General features: G+C 39.1%; 1 protein-coding gene across 1 annotated transcript in view; it reads left to right on the forward strand.

The window, feature by feature from the left end:
• Positions 1 to 24,638, forward strand: part of RORB (RAR related orphan receptor B) — a 52,113-nt gene that overhangs the window by 16,725 nt on the left and 10,750 nt on the right. Inside the window, 5 exon segments of the mRNA XM_057373145.1 lie at positions 2,202 to 2,603; positions 16,429 to 16,550; positions 17,784 to 17,916; positions 19,969 to 20,076; positions 21,157 to 21,267. Coding sequence (XP_057229128.1) covers positions 2,202 to 2,603; positions 16,429 to 16,550; positions 17,784 to 17,916; positions 19,969 to 20,076; positions 21,157 to 21,267 — 876 coding nt within the window.

Raw genomic sequence — 24,638 nt, forward strand, 5'->3', positions numbered from 1 at the left:
AGGAGGCTTGGRCAAGGCTGCCCACAGCTAATAGCCCTAGGCACCACTCCTCATGCAGGGCGTTTCCAGCTCACAAACTGGAGTGAGAAAGTATTAAAAGAAGTGGAAGAACACAAATGTTCTAATTTTTGAAAGTTTATATTACTTTCATTTGCCTGGAAGCAGTTTTCTGTCTTTAAAGGTTTACACAAAATGTGTATTTTGAAACTAACTTGTTGAAGGAGAAGGAACTTAAAGAGCTGTTTCTTTAGAATGTCCACAGATGATAAACTTATTTAAAATTTGGACCATAATGGGTCCTCTTCTGATTCAGTGTGTCATATGTCTCGCTGAAGTGACTTGTTTCCCAGTCTCACCAGACTGGGAGGGGCTTTGCAATCTGGCCTTTAATTTATTAATTCTTTTTGATCCTAGCATCCAGTTTACATGACACCTTAGCTCCTAATTCTTCGTGGTGATTAAAGTAGTAACATTTCAGCAATTTAATAGCGCATGCTTTCCTCTTGAAAGTAGTTTCTTCCAATACAGGGTCATTTTAATGTAACTGGCAGTGCTGTCTTCCCAGCCACTATTCTAGGGACCACTGCAGACAGACAAAATGAGTGATTCTTCCAACAGCATCACTTTATTCTCTCACAGTTTATGTGAGGGTCTTTATGATTATTTGTGATTTAAGAATATTAAGAGCTTTTGCAAATGTAAAATTGGCTGTGTGAATTTTTTTAACAGAAAACTTTAATGTGATTTTTACCTGTCAGTCATATAATAAATTCATTTTTATCATGAAGAGGCAGGATGCTAATTGATGGCAGCTGGAGAATCCAATTAATGAATATATAATGATGATAAACAGTGGATGTTTGGTTTTATTACTGAGGCCCTACATTTGAAGAACATACACAGTTGCATTATTCAAACTTATTTAAAATGCAGTCATTGTGTATTGTCCATAAGGGTATGCAGCAYACCATGGGCTAATTCCAGGGGCAGGCTGAGTTTGTGAGGTAGCTTTCAGCCTGAGTGTAGGGCTGCAACTAAACTGAGATTGGCAATAAGAAAAAAACCTTCTCCGTGTAAAAAAAAAAAGTGAAAATAAATCAAAGCAGCTGGAGGTTCAAACTCTCCTCAAGGGCTAAATGAGAGTCCTGTGCTAATAAATAATAATCAATCTGAATTGATCCAGATTTCAGATGCACTAGAAATACAGTGTAGAAAATCCAGTTCATAATACAATATTTGTATTTCTGGACCAATGTCCTCTTACTTGTTCTGATGAATTTTGCTGAATGTATGTCTCATTTGTTTTAGAGCACAATCAACAACTGCCTCTGCTTAAAGATCCAAAGATCTAGCCCAGCAGAAGACCAGAATTTATAGAGAGATGGGGGTGGAGAGTGATAATCAGCTATGATCTACTGTATATGCAGGCTGTGAATTTACTCCTCCTAGTTCCACAGCAGTCAGCCTGTCACCTTTGAAAATTTCAATCTCGGTGTMATGAACCCTGTTTCTGGGGAAGGCGGTTTGCCCTCTTATATTTTCCCCCCTTTCTCATCAGAAGGAGTGCATGGATTTGTGCATGGAGATTATTAAAATGGAGATTGCATAAATCCCTAAGACTTTCCTCAGTGAAAAAGATGACATTCATTTGTGCTGTTTACCTTCAAATGTGTTACTTTCCTCTAGGTTCTAACCTGTAAGTTTTTTTGTTTTTTTAAGTAGGAAGATAACACCCCTTTCAATATCCATTGAAAGGATGAGATAATAAGRCTTTGGGGCTTGTTTTCATCCAGAATACTAATCTTGTTAGTGCACTGTTTAAAGGTTTGTGGAAAGTTAGTAAATGAATGTGGGTTTATAGACTGTAGATTTCCTACCGCTCTGGGTTGTTGTTCAGTGAACACAGAGATAGAAAAGGATGCATGGTCTTTTTAACATTCGGAGTGGGAATGAGTGAGTGACTGAGGCCCTCCTGTCAAATAGGAGTCATTGCTGTCACCTGGCAAATTCAAGTACGCAGTGTTTTTTCCTTTATAAGATGCACATGGTGTAAAGCTTTACATCCTTTCTCATTTCCACAGAAAAAGATGTTTCCACAGCAAAATTAGCCCCAAAAGTAAATATCAAAAGAGTGGTAGGGTTGAGGGGAATTGAGAAAAATTTAAAGACGATAATGGTTCGCATTGTGCTTTGCTTTTCAGCTGTGAAATTTGGAAGAATGTCCAAAAAGCAGAGGGATAGCTTGTACGCTGAAGTGCAGAAGCACCAGCAGCGACTGCAGGAGCAGCGGCAGCAGCAGAGTGGTGAGGCAGAAGCCCTCGCCAGGGTTTACAGCAACAGCATCAGCAATGGCTTGAACAATCTGAATAACGAAACTGGCAGCACCTACGCAAATGGGCATGTCATCGATCTGCCGAAGTCTGAGGGTTATTACAACGTGGATTCTGCCCAGCCCTCCCCAGACCAGTCTGGGTTAGACATGACTGGAATCAAACAGATAAAGCAGGAACCTATCTATGACCTCACCTCTGTACCAAACTTGTTTACCTATAGCTCTTTCAACAATGGGCAATTAGCTCCAGGGATATCCATGAGTGAAATAGGTAAGGAAAACTCTTATTCCTGTGGTGCAACGCGTATATATTTTTTATTAAAACATCATACGGGTGTTCCATACACAGGTACTTAGTAGTTAGGGGTTCACACATGTGTGCACACATACGGAGAGTAAAGGAAGGAAAATCAGTTTGGGACTAATTGACATAAGGCAGTTCTAATTGACTGAGGCAGTTCTGTTTCTACCAAAATCTGCAAATTAATGCAGTTCTTAAACCCAGCAGTTCATGTTCTGTTTATTAAATAGGAGCATCAAAGCAGGTGATGAGTCAATCATAACCAAGTGATAATTAGGAAGGGGCTTGTTTCAAATGAGCTCRTTACTAGCAGGGTTAAATGATCTCTTCAGCTACCCGTCCGTATTCTTGTCAACACCCAGAATCCCCAYAGCAGTTAATTCTAGGGTACTTACTGTGAAAAAGTACCAGTCCATACTTTGGCTGCACGGATGTCAGTGCAGAGCAAGCTCCCTAAATTCATGAAGTGCACAAACTCTGAATGTATTTTTGTGGATATCCCTGCTTCTCTGCCTGAAGGCCTTGGAGACCTGTCCCTTGCTTTCGGCTTTGAAAAGTTACAAAGGCCTCTGTGTGAGGTGAGACTTTTGGAAATGCAATGACTAATGGTGATTTTTGTCTGAGGAGGGTTTCTGTTCATCTAGTGCTTCCAGTTGTACTTCACCAAAGCCACTGGAAATAGTACTTCTATGACAAATAAATAGCATGAACGAAGAGTGGCTTTCTAATTAGGTGTTTCAACAAGTGAAATATGTTGAATTAGTTGTGGCTGAGTATATAATCGAAGGGTAACACTTTTTGAACGGAATTTAATTAAAAAGAAAGAAGAAGGAAAGAAGTCATTTTGGGGGCACTCGTAACAAATTAATTAATTTCAAATCATAAAAAAACCTCTGTAGTTCTGGCCTGACTTTACTGCCTCATACACACTGAGATCTGTAAATTTGTGTGTGTGCTCAGATCACCTGAGGACTCTGAAGTTATGGCCTCCACTCAATATAGATTGCAGTAATAGTGTATATATAGTAGTTACTGTCCAATAAAACAATGAAGTTGTGGCTCACCATGTTTTCTGCCCATGTATGCTCATGTGCAGGAGGCTCTATAACATGCTGTGTGCTAAAGTTGCAAATTTTGCAAGATGAAGTTCTGCCACTTTGTTTATTAGGACATGTTTAATTACCATATTTGGCCTAGGCTGCTATCCACTAAAGCTGGGCATCCACAGTGGAGGATTAGAGAGGAACACTTGCTCCAGCTTCTCTCTCAGCTCTCATGGCCTCATGAGTATTGTTGGCATGTGGCTTGTGCCTACCTCAGTCCTACAAGAGAAGCTCCCAGCTCTGCCAACCAGCTGAGGGACAATTTACACAGTCCTTACGAGCTGTTTCCCTGCAGACCCAGTATGAAAGAGAAGTGTTTCCAGAGGGACTCAGAGGAGGTCAAGAAATGCAGCAGTTGTGATAGTCCATGAATTCAGGTTTGTGCTCACAGAAATGAGCCCAAAGAGAGAATATGCACATGGCACTATATCCTTAGTGTCCATAGAATCCCCTGAAGTCAATGGGACCTTTTGACTTTTGAGGCTTGCTTAAGTTCATCTCTTGCTGCTTCACTTAGAAATAATGACTTTCTTTTCACCCGTATTTTTTTCTCTCCTAGCTCTAAACCAGTGAGCTCTAAACCCACCCCACATTWCCCAGTCATTCATTCTGTGTGTTATCCAGCCTGTGTTCCTTTTCTCAAGCTCACAAAGCAGGAAAAAGCCCAGAGCACATGGAGCACTACATGTGGCAAAGGGCCTGTCTCTACGCTGACAGCAAGATTCAGAGGCTCTGGGATTTACCTCTCTTCTTTTTGAAATTGAAACTAGGGCTCCTGAATCTAGGATTTTACACAAGTACTGCCGTCTGTCATTTGTGGCACCTCCAGCAGAGGAGTAAGGGTGACGGTGAGAGATCATGTAGTGTAACAAATCAGCTGACACAACTGGAAGAGATGCACCATAAAATATTTGGATTAGTGCACAAGTGAATGATGTATTTAAAAAGAAACAGAAARTGCCTCTTAATGCTGCAGCGGATTGTTGGACCATTTGGAGAACTGCAGTCTTGGAGAGTAGGAGAACACTAAGCACCAGGATGTACTGATTTCGTGTTACAGTGTGCTTGAATTTCGCTGCAGAATTGTGTCTCACTCAGTGACATTTAGGAATAAACTGAGCTCTTGTTAAATAGAAGTTACTACTTTTAACTGTTACATGAAATCATAGAGAATATGTAGGAGATAGAAAAGCTATACTGCATTGATCCTTGTTAGCTGATAGAAATTTCTTTCTATCAGTACCAATATGTCTAGAGATCTAGTGAATCACTAAATATCCCCAGATCATGATAGTTYTTTCCTGCACTGATTCTTTTCTACCAGACAGACATTTCCAGTATTCTTCCGGCCTTTACATTCTTCAAATAAATGTATGTATTTAAGCACAACCTCACTTGCCAGTTGCCTGATCTCGAGTGCAACTATCTTATTTTTTTCCTTATGAATGAATGTGTGGGATCTCCCTTCATCCTTGAGTTACTAGAAGTTGCTGTAAGCTCTCTGAGGAGCAGACTTCTTCACAGGCACAAAGAATGAAAGTAACTCTATGCATCTTCTGCATTACATGTCAGCCAAAATCCAGTTCACTTACTCCTTTGGTGTTAATGCTTTGCTTGATTCAAAYTCACTTCTCTCCTATGTAGGGCATTTTTTATTAAAATACAGTTGGCTGCACATTTCCAAGTTTGAATCTCATTTTCTCTTTTTTATTTTTCTAATCTTTTCAATTCTGTCACATTTTGTCTCAGTCTTCACTGATGTTGAGAACTTCTTTCAGTTTTGAATTGTCTCAACTTAATTGGCATGCTATGAGCCTTCTCGTTCAGATTATTATTAAAATGTTAAAAGTTTGTAAAACAAGTCCTAACAATGGTTCCTGCTGCACCTGACTAAAATACTTGCTACAATTGCATGTATTACTTTAGTATTTACATTTGGCTTGCCGCCCAAAGCCAACTTCTCTAAAAAATCCAAGTAACAAGTCTTCCTTTCCCTGTCAGTTTGATGCAGTTATAAAAATAATATTTYCTATAATATGACATAATTTATACATCTTTTGCAAGCTTTTTTTCACATGTTAATTTTCTAGTTCCACCAAAATGCAATCTAAATGGTTAGAGCTACTTTGATCTTTAACAGTTCTGTGCTTTAATTTGAATGTGAAAGTGTTCTTTTTCACAGACATACATTCATCTACAGAAGACTTTGTAGTGGAAATGGAAATTGTTCAACTTAACAATTTTTTACACAGCAACTGTTTTGACACATAGTATTAGAAAGGAACGKCAAGCAAAATATAGCTTATCTTGCATTGCATGCTTACTAGTATCTGTATGCTGTGCTAGCAAATAGGTGTAGGAGAAAGACATGCCAGCAAAGTTATGTGGGGCTATTTCACACATAGTATTATTATATTTCTCCAAATGAGTTAAATGGGCCAGGATACAACTGCACRTTATCTGATCACTATGAGAAACAGGATAGGCAATGTCTCCTATGATCGGGAGGAGAGGGAGTATAAYCAAAAGCATTTTCAGATACAGGCACAAATTTCTCATGTATCTGTCAAAGCTTGTGATGGGGAAAAGTTGTGCAAAATCATGTAGTTTCCCCTTTAGGTGCATGCTCCAGTCAATATTCCAGTTCCTGAGACCAAAAAAAAATCCGAAGCGTAAAGAAATCACTCCAAAGCTTACGTAAACCTACAGTAGCAGAACCTCAGCTGCATTTCCAGTCAAGATTGCTTTTCTTTAAAGTGAAGTATTTTTGTCCAAAACTCAAGGCATTTTGTTGAACACTTGGTATGGATTTGGGTGGGCTGAGCACAGAATAAGTTGGGTGCAAATGAGTTAGGCAGGCTTTGTCCCTGCCTGTCCTGCTTTCCATGGCTGGCATGATCCAGGTGTGTTTCACCTGGAGGTAGTTCATAAGACAACTCTAGAGTGTACAGGAGGTCACAAATCTCAGCCTCCATAATTACAGATTAAAGTGTTTGCATATCTTTGCAAGAAATTTCTTCGACATCAGGCTTGTATGAAAGTACCTAATGGCTTGGAGAGCTTGTATGTCTACCAAAACTAAAGTAAGATTGGTGAGCTTAGGTTTGCTCTTCCCCGCTCCCAGTCCCTCTGTATCTGCTGTKCTCCGTGTGTCTTAGGGTGGGCAATAACTCTCCAAGCCTAAACTGGAATGCAGGAGGCATCGCCTGCCCTGTGCTGTAAGCACAGCTCCTTTGACCCAGACACACACATTATTAAAAAAATATTACTGAAAAAATGATTATAAAGGAAAACTTTAAAAACTTTTTGAGGACTGACTCAGATAAGGTATGCAAAAGTCCTCTTGGTGACCACAAATTATCTGTGCATTTAGTCATCATTTAACTGGATTCATACATTCATCTCAGSATCACAGTGAACAACTTCATATTTACAAATTTATTTAATTTCCATTGTTGCAATATCATATATGCAGCAGTTACTTCRCTCTCTCTTGAAGGGAGCTCTTCACCCATTCTAAAGTCTTCTGCTGAGGATCTGTTTGAAAGCCRGTCCCACATCTTTCTCCTTTCAGCACAAATCTTCTCATTAACTTTAGAAGAATTTTGTTTGTTCCTGCATGTACTGTTTATGGATGTCCTCAACACTTAATGTTGCATATTCAATATACGAATGTTTATCAGCATCAGACTGATGTCTTAAAATGTCTGCTGTGCTTTGGTTTTGAAAGCACTTCCTTTTGCCAGAGCACCTCTCCAATGTGATAAGCATTTCTTGTTATTCCTTAACATCCTTCTCTTTTTTCCCAAGGTTTATTCCCTGTGCCAGATCAGGTGTTAACAGCCAGCTTACAGCACATATATTTGGTCAATTCGATGCTATTTAAAGGGACACTCCAAATAACATTCCAAGCGCAATGAGCCTGCTAATTAAAGCCTATACYTAAGGTGACAGTAGCATCTATGTTTCCATTCTCTTTACAAAGCCACCACCCAACCTGCAGCGATACTGAAATGATGTTTTTGTAGTCCTGTGTAGTGTTCTTTCCCTTCTCTTTCTAGGCCGTGGTTTAATATTGTTCCTACCACCATGACAGTCAAAAGGTACATGGCTGCTGTCTACACCCTGGCAGCGTATTTAAGAGAAGTAATGTTGCCATCTAGTGAGCACTTAAAATATGCAACTTTAGTATTTCTGCACATACCGTCAGGGCACTGCATCTTACCATCATTACCTGTTCAAAGATGACAATCAGAATACATTCGTATTTCAGTTCTCATTTCAGTTCATGTGACAAAACTCAGAACTTCGGCTTGTTTTGAAAATGAGCTAAAAATATGCATAGAATGGTATTAAAAACAACCTTCTATGTAACCTACATTTTTAACGCATCATAATATAGTTCTTTATTGTGAGCAAATTTCTAATCCTATATATAAAATTACTCCTTTTCTCCAAAGATGAGAATATTTTCTTGCATGACCAAATTTGATGAAATATATTCATTCTACTCAGAATCCAAAAAAAAAGCARTTAGAAATCAACCATTTGTAGCAGTCAAAATATGTAAAATACTGTATCATATATCCCATATATTACCATATATCATGGCAATCTCTTCAGAAATAATATTGTGCTGTGAATATTGTCAGATTAGAAATCGCACAAAAAGATTAATGTAAATCTAATGTTGTGATGAGTACTGAGACATGCTGTTGCTGCCAGAATAGATTTTCAACTGCTTCTCTGTCATCTGCTTTGGAGCAGCAATGTCAATAGCAGAAGAAACTTCTTTTTGCTCAGAAATGCTTAAAAATAGAAGACTGGAGCAGGTGCCAGAGCTGCACGTGTGTGAAGGAAGTATTGTTGTCCAGGGTTGTGACTCACACACAGCCTCCAAAGAGGCAAACAGCCGATGAGTCTCAAGAGGGCAAGGCAGTGATGCTTTAGGAATCACTCTRGTTTATGGAAGAGGCCTGCTAGCTGCCAAAATTGCCATGGTTTGAATTAGTGGTTACTTGTTGCTTTCTTCCTCGTCTGGGTAACCCTTTTATGGATTTAGTGTTATTTTCCCATCCATGTTTTTGTACAGTATTTCCGTGCAGTCAGCACCAACAATGTGCATGTTTACCTTGTACTTTCKGAGAGCTTAACCTGGGGTTCATGTTGTATTTCTTTGTCATCCTGGGCAACACTGGTTGATCATTCCTTAATCTTAAGGCACAAGGAAGGCATCAGAAGTTTGGGGTTACAGTTTTTTTATTCTTTCCCAGTACACATGCAACATCCTAAGTTTGCCTTTCCAAGKCTACAGTCCGGTGCTTCACACTGGGTACTTTCTGTCTGGTAGATTTCAGTACTCACTTCATGCCTTCCMTTACTTTCCACTTTATCCCTAAGCATAAGGTAATTCTGCTTGTTTCACATTTTGTGATGGTATTTCCAGCTTTATGGATAATGATGTCTTTCTTCAGTCCATTCAGCTTTTGATATTTTATTTCACAGAATAGAAACAAATCTTTTATACAAGAGTGAAAACATTTAAAAATATCAAGTGAAATGCAAAAGAGAAGAACTTAGRTGTGTGTAGTGGAAAAATTCAGTGTGACAAGACATAGGGCTCAGACAAATGTTGAAACTGATTATCAGAACACGCATTTTACCGTGCTGTAATCTTTGAGGAATGAAAGTCTCATGTAAATGGGAATAGTTAATGTGCAATATTAAGGCATGGAGCCCTRTCTTGTGTTCCTTTTTGACTGTATGGATGATCTTTCTTTCGATCAGTGAAGGATCTGACTTTGCTTATGATAACCAAATTATTCTGCTTTCTGACACTATACACTAGCATCACTTCCATCCAACTCATTTGCCAAACAACAGGAAAATAGAACCATTGCAGAACATTTTGTTACTACTTTTTAACTTGTTTCTTCAGATAGATTTTATGCAGACTGTGACAGTGAAACAAGTGCTATAAGAGGTTAACCTCTCCCAGTTTTTTGCAGGGTATGGCAGGGCAAACCTTTACAAAGCAGGTTTAAAGACAATAATATTCCAATTATTCTACACATATTTCTCAGTTTAATGGAAAACAAAGTCCACTTCAAGTAATGTTTGCTTGATTGTAAAAAATGAAATCACTTCCTTGTTTCAGAACAGTCTCAATTTTAATATAAAGTTCTCTGTGCAATCCGTGCTGGAAGAAGCTAAGAAACATATCATCTCAATAAATTTGTGGTAATTATACAGTGCCTTTAGAGTCCATTTGAACTCCAGCTATTTCCTTGGTTAGTGCTTTTGCTGCCAGTTATGTGATTTCTAAYTTTTATAAATTGGCTGAGTCCCAGAAGTATTACTAAATAGAGATCATTAAGCATTTATAAAAATCCTCTAGGATCTAACAGAATTCTGGGTCCTCTAGGTTCCTTAAGATAAGGACTTCATTTCATTGTATTGTCATTTCTATTAATTTACTAGCATTTTTTAGAAAGGCAAATGAAGCACTGATTTATTTTGAAGGAGAGAGAGGAAATAGAGAATTCACACACATGACATATGCTCATTGTGCATCACTTCCTGATATTAAGCATTCAATAACTTAAACATAAGGGAAGGTTATTCCTGATTTCTAGTTTCATATGAGTGTTTTTATGTTTCATAATGTCTTTTTAGGCTGCATATTGTGTAGTATTGCAAATTYATTAAACAAATAGGGGTTATGAAATTTTCTCGTTCTTTAAAGAGRAATACTTTTTACATTATAGAATTAGGAATGCCATGGACAGATGAAAAATGAAATTAAGTCTCTGCAACCACTTATAGAAAAAAATGATCCTGTTCTTCTGCAAAAAAAAAAAAAAAAATCAGACTTTTCATCCCAGTCATTTTAAAAAATTGAGACCTGTTATTCAYGTTTAAAAGCAACCAAAGACATATTTTTGACTTTATTCCCAGTATCACTGCCTCTACAACTGTCAAAGTATTTCTTGAGAGTRATCTATTCAATGAAACCAGTTTTCAGAATTTTTTATTTTCTAGCCATAATACCTTTGAATTACTATACCCTGCAAAATAGTTGATTCAGTGCTATCTCACCAAGTTTTGGGCTCCCAGAACAGAGATTTTATTTAGAATGCCCGGCTGGAGTTTTGGTAGTTGTACAAATTGATACGTATGCTTACAGCAGCCAGCCAAAGCTGTGATGATACTACAGCATTAATTCAAAGGGGATCCTTCCAAGAGCTCAACTTAGGATATAAGCYGAGATAAGCTCTTAGCTTCCCAACTTGATCCTAAGGGTAAGTGGCAAATTAAAGATTCATTATTCAGTTTAATTGAAGAAGATTATCAGTGTTTTAGGAGCACACTTCAAAGTTTTTCAGTTTCCTGTGCAAAAGAAGGGAATGCTGAGAAAAACTAGAATCTCTCCTGGGAAAGGAGAGACAAATGAAAGAGTGAAGGAGTCTGTAGGAAGCAAATGCTGCTTGTTAGCAGGCCAAATTCACAGCTGGTGAATGTTGTGTGTCCTCCATGGATTACATTCATCCCCACCAGCATTGTGCTTCRCCTTAAGTTGCAGTTTTTCCACAGTATTGTAGTTGGAGATCTCTGAATGTTGCAAGGAAGTGCCTGAAACAGGCAGGACTGATTTACTAGCTCATACTAGACCCCTGTGAGTCTGTGTGATGCTGATTTTGATTGCTACGATCTAGGTTACACTGTTCAGTTCTCTGTATGTCTTTGTATTTACGTTATTCCTACTCCACTGATGCAATAAATGTTTRAGCAATTGTAGTCTTTGGAGATTGCCTTTTGTGAGGTAATTCCTGAAATCTAAAATAAGAAAGTACAGTAGGAGAGAAAGAAAAAAAGGGGGGAAAAAGCCTGGCAGAGCAAACAAAACTGAAAACTGAAAGGATCATTTACTGTTCTGGAGGTGTTGAGCTGTAGTCTYGAGTTTATGCACAGTTGCTCTTCTCTTGCAACATTTGCTTTTGTCCTGTTTGCTGATGAATTGGGGCTTTTACAGTCTTTCTGTCTCCCCAGTCCTTTTGTCAGAGCTGTCCAATGACTCTGTATCTGCTCTCCAGATCCAGTGAAATGAAGCAGCAGTCTCAGACACTTGAGTTAATACAAGTTTTGGAGAAGAGGCTCAGAAGGTAAAAGAGACAGGTTTAGGGAAAGGCAGAGGCCAGAGCCCAGAGCTGTGTTCACCCTGGAAGGCAGTGGCTGGTGATCAGTCCAGTCCCCCATGCACAGACATGATGCCTATTACCCACCCAGATGTGGGGGATGGAGGGTCAGAGGGGAAATAGCAAGTGATATTTGATGTATTTATAGGGATCCTGGTTTGTTGCACTAGCTTCACTGCATAGCTTACTTCGCTGAGCAATCATCACAGAATCAAGTCTTTTGGTTCTGTATTCTGTTTTAGGTAGGCCAGGCCAAATGTAAAAGCCATTTCTTTTCCTGAAACAGCATTGATCTCTTGTGGCTTCCTGATGTACATTATGTACTTCCTGATGTACTTGAAGTTTTCAACTTCTTCTGGATATCTACTACTATGCATTGATTTTTTTGTTTGTTTGTTTGTTTTTAAACTGCTGTATTGCGAAATCTGAATTGAGTATTCTACCCATCCATCTGGCATCTCTCACAGCCTCGCCAGGTCCTGCCACAGGCAGGGCAGGGGCCTCTGAGGCCAGCCTGACCTCTCAGGCTTCTGCTGTCCAGCCATGCCAGCAGCACTCACCATCTGGGTTTGTCACCCCTGAGAACAGATGAGTCTCCTCTCAGCTGCAATAGTGGGCCATTATAAAAAGCTGGTCAGATACATGCAGGCCAGTAATGAAACGTAGGTGGATATTCCATGGTGTKTTTTGTTTGAGCATTTCTGATTTTTGAAATCCTCATACTGCTTACAACTATTGACAATTTTCCTGATTCAGTGTGTTGTTTCTGGTTTATCTCTCGGGAAACAAATACTTTTCTGTRGATTTTATTTGTTTTAACAAAGCAGAGCATTTGTAGAAAAAAAATGTCTGCTTTTCAAGAAAAAATTAAAGGTACCAATACAGAGAAATGCTCAAATTTAGAATCAAGTTGTCTAATGCAAATGCTTCCGCATCCCAGTGTGTGCCCGAGTTTGGACACTGGAAGCATTATTTCCTGTGGACTGTGTTTCCCAACAGAGTCAATCTGTCAGGATGTGCTGGGATTTTCAGATTCCGTGTGGTGTCATGCAATATTGTGATTGTGATAGGAGATTTAGCCCTAATATAATAAACCCAATATGTAAGCAAAAGTGGAGGAGTAAAGCACCTAGTCTGCATTTGTGTTTCCATATTGTGGCAGATGAGCTTCACAAATCCTGCGGTTTACAGKCTGCTCGTATACTGTCATGCAGGCTTGGGAATTCTTTCCACTAGAATTACTGATTTTCGCTCAACAGTAGGGGCAGTTGATGCTTGAAGAATAAAATGTTGCAGACTTTGATTCTCACACCTGTGTGGCCAGAATAATCTCTGTTGTTCTCCTTTTCATACAGCAACTTCTGGAACTCACGTAAAATGGAAGCTGATGAGATTCCAAATAGAAATGCAGTTCACATTGAAGTCACAAGAATGGAGTTGTCTTTTGTAGACCTTGGAGTCCACCCAAACAGAATTTCTAGTTGTGTACATACAGTTACCCAGTGAAAGGGGTCCCTTGAAATCTGTGGCCCAAGATTTTTTAAAACAAAATAAACTAGAAATCCAGATTTGATATGTGAAGTAATCRTGGTGGATTCTCCTCGACTGGAGAAGAGGAGGAACAGTTATTTGATCATCACCCCAGCAGGGGACCTCCTCAGGCTTAGGCCTCTGCAACACGGCAGTATCTCTCTTCTTGTGTGTAGATGTTTGTTTGCTTTCCTCATTATGCATTTCTTTCTAGTTCTACTAAARGAGCTAATCTGTTGAACTTCATGGTCAGCGTGTTTCAGGGCTGCCAGGTCTCACAGAAATTTGTGTATTTTGGGTACAGCATAATACCTGTGATAAGACAGGTTTACATCAGATGTCAGTATGTTATTTCCAGTGGTCTAGGAATGTCATTCTGTTTGAGACATGCCAAGATGTGTACTGACTSCCACTTCATTAGCAAAAATATGCTAAAATCTGAAAATGTCAGGGAGAAAAAAAAAGGCTGAGGCTGTGAAAGCCTTTGAGAGAGGTGTTCTTTGGGCAGCCTTTGTTGTATCTTCTGTTGCTGRACCATCGGAAAAGCCAAGACAAGTTTCTACTTCTTTTATTTTTTCCATCATGTCAGCTCTGCCACCCAGCATGTGCCATATTTGCRTAAAGCTCCTTCCAGGAGCTCCAGCATGGACTGTAAGCAAGCAGCCTCCTGKGCTGAATGAGCAGTTCCCCTCTCCTCAGAGAGCCACTGTACCCTTTCTGTCACACACTCAACCTCGCCTAGCCTGCAGCACAAGAGTTTCAAGTCTGCCTTGCACCTGATTCCTCTTTGGATGTCTGCTTTCAGAGCTGCTGATTGCTGCGATTGCCCCAGGCCTTTGCACATCTAAATGGGTTTTAATGTCAGCTCAACACAAGCTTACGTATGTAAGGAAAAGATGCATGGGCTAAAACACAGGATGCCATCCTTACAAGGCCCTGGAGAGTTTCTCAGGTAGAGGTAAATACATAAATGCTAGGAAAAGGAATGGAGGTGAGGAGTTCCACAGTAATGTAGAACTGCTAATCAAATATATTTTGAAGTCAGTGAAATCAAAAGATCTTGTTTTCAGATTGTTGGCATCAGATCACCTTATCTGATCACAAACCTGTCTATACAGTAATATAAAATTATGTGAGACATTTATTGTAAGTAAGATGTCATTTATCTTTAAGATTTTTATTATAAAATGCCACAGCTTACCATCACAGATTAAGACCTGCATCTAACCTTTCATGAAAAGAGAGCAAGTAGATCAGTGTACTAGCTAATACACATTCTAAGTTATCTTTAGGCCTGAGTCATTTCTTCCATCAGGAAACCTAAAGATATTGTTGGCCTGTAACGGGATACCTGCCAAAATTGAGGATGTTTTACTTTTCCTACCCAAACCTGCAACTTTTTTATATTCAGCACCTTACCCTGAGTCTCAGTTTATTGACTGTGAGACTATCAAGGCAGCTGTCCTTCAAGTAACACTCCTCTAGCTGTGTTTACAGGGAGCATATACTTGTACATCCTTTTTTCAGCTTTCCGTCTTGCTTTTGTTTCTAAATTCAGTCAGTATTTGGCCAAAGAAGCAGTCTTGTGTTGGAACTCCAGGCACCAGATCCCTACACTCCAGGCAAACTGTTGAGAATCTGAACAAGTAAATGGTGACACACCTAGTTCTTTCTACTTCCCATGCTCAGGTTTGGTTAATGCATTGTCCATGTCCTTTCCTTTTTTTGACAAATGTTTTCTCTGCCATGCCACAAGTGCTTCAGTTCACTTCCATGGTTTCAACCTCGTTCCTTTGTTTGAAAGTTATTTGGCTTAAGCAAATTTTGCAGGCTGATGCGCTGAACTTCTTTATACATGTAGGTCCCAGAGTCACAAAATAGGAATAATCAGTTCTCTGTAATGAGTTTTATCACGACATTTCAACTACTAATGCTAATGAATTCATATTGGAAGTTTTTGTGAAAATCTTTTTCATCCACTCAAGTGGCTTTGAGGGCAAAGGTCTACTTTAAAATAGTTCTCTTAAGAAATTTGTGCATAATTTCAGTGGGTTTCCAGGGCAACATTGAATACTTCCCTTTCTGCTTGTATCCTGCATTCCATGTTGCGAAGTAGTTTCTAAGACAGCAGTTTCAGGGTAACTTTAAGGTAGYTTAGTGCTGTGTGCGCCTTCTATATGTCCTCCATCTCTCCTTCTAAACCCCAGGATACCAGTTCCAGCTTTCACCCTTTGCTAAAACCAATATCCATGTTCTTGTTCATCAAATTCAATCACAAATTGATCCAGCTTAAAACTAACTCTTCTTATTTTATTAGTCACCCCAAGGTAATGCAAATGTTCATGTCAAGTCTGAGTAGTCAGTCGATTTCTGAGAGACCTGACAGCTCTGAAACATGCTGACCACTGAGTTCAGTAGATTAGTTCTTTTAGTAGAACTAGAAGGAAATGTACAATGAGGAAAGCATGTAGACATCTACAAACAGCAGGAGTAGAGATACTGCCTTGATGCAGAGGTTGTGGCCTAAAGCCTGAGGGACATACCCTGCTGGGGTAATAATCAACAGCAGTGTTCCTTCTCTTCTCCAGGCTAGAAGAGTCTACCAGTTACTGCATAGGCTTGGGGCAGACAAAAGCAATTGGATAAACAGGTTCTCCAAATGAAATTTATTTAAATGTATTAAATCACTTTCAGAGTGAAYGTTATGTATAGTTTCACGAAAACCATTGTTATTTTCGTTTGCAGATCCACTGTTTATCATGATCATTTGGCTTTGGGTTGAATCCTGAAACATTTAGCAACAATCATCTTCAGAAATAAAAACAAATGGGAAAGGTAGCATTGGAAAGAAAAGATTAATTTTATTGAATGTGCATTTTTTAACAACTTCAATGTTTTCAGCATTTTGCTGTTGCAGATCACTGCTCACCATTTCATGCAAGCTATTTTTTGTTCTCCTTTTCACAGATCGAATTGCACAGAATATCATTAAATCTCATTTGGAGACCTGTCAATATACAATGGAGGAATTACATCAGCTAGCGTGGCAGACCCACACGTATGAAGAAATAAAGGTTTACCAGAGCAAGGTATAAGCCTGTGATATGCTTTTTCTTCTGCTTGAAATCAATTTATCTGGCAGTTTTGTATAAGTCAAAATACACTTTTAAATATCTTTGAAGAACTGGTTACTGAAAGCAAAGAGGTGACACTTCATAAAAAGAAGCAGCAGCTTTCCAGCCTATTAGGATGTTTGCTAATGTTAAAGCTTAGGWATAATCATGGAATCCAGGTTTTTGTGCTTGTTGTCACAGATCCAACCCTCATGCACAAATTCAGTTGATTTCAGTGTGACTATGATTGGATCATCTATTGTAAGGATTTTAAGAAAATAATACGATGTAACTTTGTTTCCTTGTAATTTTTAAAACACATCTACTTTTTATGTGAATAACAAATACCTGTCACTTACGACAATAGATAATAAACTGAAAGTACTGCTTAAATTGAAGCTGTTCAATATTGGGTGGAAAATGGTCTCATTACACTACATTTTTGTTCTGCTTTTGCAATTCTTAGGTCAAGTTCAGTCTATTTTTCACTGGCACTTCTTCAGATGTAGTCCAGTCAACAGAAGTCTCTGTGCCTCTTGCACCAGTTTCATTAGCAATGAGTCTTTGGTCAGAGTTCAGGCAGCACATTAGGTGGTCCTGTAAGTGACAGGAGAGACTCCAGCTTGTTCTCTGAAATCTGAGGGGCCATGCAGTATTAGCAGGAGCAAAAAACACACCACAGCTTGCCGACCTGTGGCGTGAAACCAAGAACATCCGTATATGTTTACACACGTGTGTGCAAGGAAAATTATTATCAAAAGTCAAAAGTCGTCTTTATGTAATCTGTGTTCAGATTTCAATGATACTTTAATTATGTAATGTTTCAAGTTTTAAACTAGGAAAAATACTGAATAAATCAATAGCACCATGCCAATTCTTACCTAAGACTACTATGAGATGTGTACATTTTTTTTTTTGCTGCTATTAGTCTGCTCTGCACAAAAGCCAGCATTAGAAACACATTTTAACATTCTGCTCCTTTGAAGAGGCAATGCCAGGGATCACATGACTGGAGCAGTGGCTTGTGAAAACAGCCTTCTAGTAAGTATTGTTGGGTACCTAGAGAAGAGGAGTTGCTGCTAGCCCTGCTCGGGTATGGGGAAGGAGTGTGGGGAGTCTGCCTGTCTGTAAGGCCACCTGAAGAACTTAATGCACTGATGTACCTGCTTCTTCACCGCTTTCCTTTTTCCATGTGTGTTTTCCTGGAAGACGAGAGAAGCGCTGTGGCAGCAGTGTGCCATTCAGATTACCCATGCTATCCAGTATGTAGTGGAGTTTGCAAAGCGCATTACAGGCTTCATGGAGCTCTGCCAGAATGACCAAATTCTTCTTCTTAAGTCAGGTGGGTAAAAAACAGAAGCTTGAGGCTGATTTAGCACCAGCACCATAGAAATGTGCTCTCCTGTCTTTTCCTGCAAATCGTTTTAATTTTGAAGGATCCCTGATTTCAGTCTGTTTCATTAGGTACACTAACCTTTCTGTGTTTTTCCACGTTAATCATGTTGCTGCCTTCTGATCCCCTCCCCTCTACAGTCAGTTATTAAGTGCACACACACAGACATAACCATTGCAAAAACTGCAGTCTTCAATCTGACATGTGGTGGAAGGAGCCTGCAAATTGAGCTGGTCGAATCAGTCATCTGCCACCCTGTAAAATCCCAACTTGTCATTAATGAAACAAAYGCAGGCTCACTGGGGCCTGTCTCTGTGGTCATCTTTAATCTTTTTAATGAGACTACAGAAATACTCCACAGCCAGTGCACAGGAGGGAACATCCCTGCTGGTGCCAGTTGGTTTCAGAATACATGAGAGCGGATTACAGCGGTGTGCTCCAGCCACRCTCTCTGTGCATGCCGAGTTTGCATGTGTGTGCATAAGGGCAAGGGGGAAAGGCCTTTCCTTTCTTATCAAGGGACTCGGTAATTTCTATCCTCTGAAAGAATCATGACAAGATTCTTCAAGACTGAATAGTCTTGACAATCAAGACTATTCAGTAATTCTGCCAAGCCCAGGAGGACCAAATGGTATGACTAAATGAACCGCGAGAACCGCAACTGATAATTAACTACATTTACGTGGCATATCAGTTTCTTGCTCCCTCCATGTGTAAAAGGCAGGATGCTGTGTGAGGCAGCTAGTTAAAACTTAAGAAGTGCTTCTATTTGAAGAGAGATCTCTTCACTAAAGCTGAAAGCCTGTGCGATTCAGCACTCTGTACTCAGAAATCACAGAATATTCTGAGTTGGAAGGGACCTCGGTCATCGAGTCCCAGCTTTTCCGTTAATGGCCCGCACAGGGATCAAACTGCCACCTTGGCACTATGAGCATCATGACTGTGTTGGTGTGGGACTGGGCTCTGATGATGGGCACAGATGCAAAGAGACACAGGGAGCACACAGGCAACCTCCTGGAAAAGGTGACTAAAACTATTTTTTTATAATCTTGTACTAATTCTGAGAATTCTGCAGATACTCGTGCATCTCTAGGAAACTTCCTTCGTTTGACAACACAACACAACTTCACCTTCAGGAAAAGACTTATTTGACTCTACGGTTGGAAAATATTGTTAAGCTATAACATGTAAAAATATGTAACAGTTCATTTTTTCTCTTTTGCTGTTAATGCTGAACACAAATTAGAAAATGAGGATTTTTGTCTCAAAACCATGTCTGTGGAAGAATCCTCAGTTCAGAGTTCATATTACAGGAGATCTGGATGTAGTTAAGGGTTCTTAAAAATGTTCCTTCCATTTTTCCAGCTGTGTATTTTTGCAGTTAGGAAATAACATGCAAAGATAAGGAGTAAAATAAAAGTGTTCCTTTCAGACAACAACCAAAAAAGAAAAACAAACAAGAAGTAAAACCTATTTTAAGGGTGCTCTTGACAGMGCTTTAACTTTATTTTCTCTCTAAAAATGCTATGTGATATTCTCCCTCTTCAGCCAGAATTAGCTAGGGTGTTTAYATGCCTTGAATGAAGCTGCTCTTTGTTATTAAAAATTTTAAAGTTGTTTAATTAATAAAAAGGGGATTCAATAAATGTCCAATTTTCAGGATAAAGTATTTCAAACTGAAATTATTTGCCYCGGCTCTAAATTCAGATTCAGTCCAGGCTGCCAATTTTCTGCGAAGGGTGAAAAAGTCAACCTAAAGAAAAGGGGGATAGACTTGACCTGTAACGACCGCTTTCTATACTTAAAGCAGACAGAAATGTTTTCTCTCAGAAACTGATTTCAGAAATTTTTTTCTCTAGTTCATAGGCATATAATCAAGATGTCTTCAAAGAGTGTCTGTCCCTTCTGACTGATGGCTTTCTAAATACCTTCTTGAGATTTGCTGTACTGTGATGTTAGGCAGTAATATCTGGTACCTTTGCTCTTTTTTCTGTCTGATAGGCTGCTTGGAAGTGGTTTTGGTGAGAATGTGCCGTGCCTTCAACCCACTTAACAATACTGTTCTGTTTGAAGGAAAGTATGGAGGGATGCAAATGTTTAAAGCTTTGGGTATGTTGCTCTTCCTCTTCTCAACCACATAACAAGAAGTTTATCTTTACAAAAATAGCGACCCACAATGAAAATCTCCAGTTCACATTGAATCCCCAAGTCTCCAAATGTCTAGGCTGGAACAGAAAAAGAAAGGTTACTTCATTAGCTGCTAGCAAGAGAGGTGTTTTTCCGTAATAGAAAAGAGCAGCAAGAGGGTTTTTTCCAGTAGTCTTTTTGCCATCTGAAGTTTTGATAAACTACAAGTTTATGGCATGGGCCAAGCTGTTTATCTTCACTGTTCATTTGTGCTTGATATATCAAATCCCTCCCACTAATTGTATCCTGCAGAAGACAATTTTGGCTCCAGCAATGAGGAGACTAAAATAATTAACTGATACAAAATACAGAGAAGGACTTGCTTAAAATGCTATTTTGTCTAAAACTTCGAAGTAAGTTTAGATTAATGTATTGAAAAAATTACTTAGTTTCTCAGCATGATGTTGAGTACAATCTGAAATGTTAATAGTGAAATGCTTGTGTTTTGCCCATCTGTGAGACTGATATTATCTGAAACTGATTGAGGACCAAACTCAAAGAGAGATATTTCTTTCAAATGTAAATATTTATCATATAGATCTATGTTTTTCTTAGTGTGTATCATAAAAATAATATTTCTTCAGTAATTTAAAGCATTTGTGAATGTGAGTTGGTTATTTTTATCTCGATGTTTTTGCAAATTTTCGTGCATATTAGAACTGTTAATCACTAAAATGATGTACGAAAATTATTTAGGGATGTCCTTCATCCTCCTTAGATTTAATATTTGTTTAGAAATAGGAATTCTTTCCTCATTGGGAAAAGAGTACTCTCTTCTAAGATGTCTGTGCAATTTTTTTACTTGATCCTAATTCTTGGTAATTTTTTCACTTCAATGTGTATTTTAGTGCCACTTTCAAGTTAGGTGGAGTTTTAATAGTTAATGAAAAGTGTTTGCTTTAGCAGAACAGAAATTCAGTCACAACTTTTTCTGACTCTAAAATAACCCCAGCAGTGAAAGAGCTGATTCCTAGCATTGGTTTTGTCCKCTTTGGTCTGCAGGTTCTGATGATCTGGTAAATGAAGCATTTGACTTTGCAAAGAATTTATGTTCCTTACAGCTGACTGAGGAGGAGATTGCCTTGTTTTCATCTGCTGTTCTGATATCACCAGGTAATTTTTCATTCTAARTATCATGCTGAATTTTTTTCTCTCTTTGTCCACCTCCATTTCTACATACTCAACTAGCTGTTTAAGCTGTATCAAATAATGYTAAGCAATGTATTAAGCAGTGGAAGATTACCTGAATTACCCAAATATACTTCACTCTCTATTTGGTAGACCATCAGGGAATAGCTATACTGGAAGTAGTTTCATGGATCAGGATTGTGCAGGCAAGTAGTGAAGGCTGGCCTTYCTCCCGAGCACATAAAGAATAGTATGTTACTTGAGAGGTGCATGTTCCTCGTAGCTCTTTCAGGGAACACGAAACTCACAGCCCTGAGTAGGTTATATAGTCCRTAATTGTGATGGGCTTTTTCTGTGGGCATAAGAATATAAGGAGTAAAAATCATATGCAGTCCTGACTGAACTTCATTCCGGGTGAGAGTTAGTGATTCTAAGAGCAGCATGCACTTCTTCATGTATTCAAATGTCATAGCTCTGAACAGATAAGCATGAATTTAAGTAAGTGATGGCTGGCTGGCCACAGAGGAGGCTTCTGTGATTGACTCAGAAGGTGTATCTAGTAAACAAGCTCCCACTTTAGTGTGGGATTTCTAAATATACCTCAGRGAATGTAGACACACAGTTTCATCTAAGGGTAAGTTCTTGAAAAGCCTTACAAAAAACCCCATCACAAATTATTTTTCCACCTTTTTTTGCTAAATGCTTCCTGTAGGTCACTTTGCCCTCTTGCACRTTTRTGGTGGTGATTATGTTAGTCAGAATTAGATTATGACATATGGTGTCAACACATTCATTCTCATCATTAATGATACCTACTGAAAGGACTTTACTCCTTTTATTTTCACTTGGAGCAGTTCTTGCCATCATCTTCCCAGAGGTGAAATAGTTGAGCCAGTGGCTCCTCATGGTATTAGGCCAAAATACCGCAGATACAACCCTCCAAACATTGACCATTTCCACCTCAGAGGTGTCCCAACTGTGTGTGGGGATGAGAGCTGCCTCTGCACTATCCCCCAGATGTCCCCACTTTGTCTGGCACAGCAGACTTGCAATGTCCTGATGGCTTGCTGCCCATCATTCCTGCCTCACAYTGAAAAGGCCAAAGCTGGGAGTGTGCCAGAGGGTGCTGACTCCTGGGAAAAGTAGATGGAACCAAAATTCTGATAAATTTCTGCAGTTCTGCATATGTCTCTTTGATTTGCCAGCAGGAGGATGCTTGCAGTGCCTCCTATTCCTTTAACTAAAAAAGAAAAAAATTTAAAAAGAACAAAAGTGTTTGGTGCATGCAGACTGCTTATTTCCATAGTCTGTGAGCATGTGTGACTAGTCATAAGGCAAAAYAAGAAAGAAATGATGGGCTGCAGTAATATATGCATGAGTGAAAGCAATCTTTCTTCTGTAAAAAACCTGCAAATTTGGATTGTGTAAATAACTCCCGTTTCAGCTGGGCTGCTACATTTCAGAGTGGGAAGACAGAGAAAATAGTCCAGAATGATCTGACTTTGAAATTTGCCTTGTATTTGCATACAAAAACAGTAACAGTAAACAATACAGAAAGAAATACTTCCTTCCACACTAGATGTTCTGGTTCTTTCACAATAGGGAGTTTCATCATGTGAACATATGTTAAAATCTAAAAWTAAAGCACTGCTTCACTGAAGTACCTGCACCAGTCCTTTCATCAACTTATATGAGCTTGCAGAGGTCCCCTATGGGAAATATTCATATTCAGGTTTMTTTTCTCCAGAAGTCATCACCTGAAAGGTGGTTCTTGCAGCCTTGATCTCAGTGTTCAGGCAGTTTACAGAAACCAGAGCAGTCCATGGGGAGTAAGGGGACCTAAGAACGTCCACAAGTAACATCTATTAGTAGTTTTGCAAAGGTTGCAAAGCCCAGTGTCATTTTCCATCTAATTCAGAGTACAAATCTGGATTTTTCATTTCATGGTGGACATAACCACACTGGTTGAAGGTGATTCTCTAGCTTGATTTCTAATTTCAGAAGCTAAAACAATGTACGAGTCCGGTAAAGGTTGCAGAGGCATTTCAACCAGCAAACATGCAAAAGAGCCACRGCTGCCCCCATGTGCCAGTCCCTCTCCTGAAGTTCTGACTGCCCATGTTCCTTCTTTCCATCTTCTTTTTTGCAAAAACAGATCTTGTAAGCTCTCATTTTCTTTCCTACTCTGTTTGCTAGCCTAGTGGACTGTGCAGWCTTCAAAGATACACAAGCTCAAAACTCAAGAGGAAAAGTACACTGTTTGAATCACTGCWTCTTACATCCTTCATAGGTTGTCACTGATCTACTGACTTTTTACTGCACCTTTATGAATATAGCTAGAATTACCTGTGAAATCCCAGCCAAATTTACAGATGGTGTTCAGGTAGTAAAAGTAACATTTTGGGAGACAAACTTAGCATCCATTTTAAAAGTTTACCTATCTCTTTCAAGAGTTTGAGAACTCTCATGTAATATGCAGCATGCTTCATTGCAGGTGAGTGATAAACCTGTCCTCCAACTGGCTCAGTCTATTTTTAAGCTTATTCTTGTGACAGAAAGGTAAACCTTTAAGGATTGGTCTCTGTGACAAATCTTTCTAGCTCCAGTCTGCCACAATAGGCATTAATTTAACACTATTGAAAGACCAGRTTTTGCAATAGAACAAAGTCTGACACCTGAACCTGTGAAGTCTAAAGATTACTGTGTGCTTATTGTGTAGAAARTGCATTTTCTCTCAGCTAATTCTGTTTCTATGGCCTCTGATGGCATAGGATCCATTGGCTTACCTTCTGAGAACATGGTTCTCTAAGATTTGCAAAATATGATTGTCTTTTCCTGATGATCTGTTAAATACCTGAGGTTTGTTTATGCCTCTTTTCACAGTATTCGACGATCAGCTCTTTTCATAGACTCCTTCCCAGAGACAGTCAGATAATTGTCAGAATTGTGCTCCTCCTGTGACAAAATGATTCGTTCCAGCGCATGTGGCGTGCACACACGTTGAAGTAGTTCTCTTAACTATWTTCTGTGGCTTATTTTAGTGATGGGGAGTGAGTGAAAGAAAAGTGAATGGGGCTTTTCATGAACTTTTCAATTGGTACATGAAGATTCTGTGATAAAATAAATATTCCTAGTTCCTGTTAGAAAGCCAAAATCTATACCCAAAGATTGGTTTGGATTGAGGGGGGATAAGAACAGTTTGCAGCGTGATAAACAGAAGGTTCAATGGTGCTGCAAGCACAATGAATTACTTGGTTTGGATTGTCTCGGGGTCTGCTACTTCTCTTTCTGAGTGTCTATTGTGAGAATATAGATCTTAAGAACAACCWCCTGCAATTGGAGTTTGAGTCCAGTAG

The sequence above is a fragment of the Malurus melanocephalus genome, unplaced genomic scaffold (genome assembly GCF_030028575.1).
Source record: "Malurus melanocephalus ecotype Western Australia unplaced genomic scaffold, MMel_1.1 scaffold_7, whole genome shotgun sequence".
NCBI lineage: Eukaryota > Metazoa > Chordata > Aves > Passeriformes > Maluridae > Malurus > Malurus melanocephalus.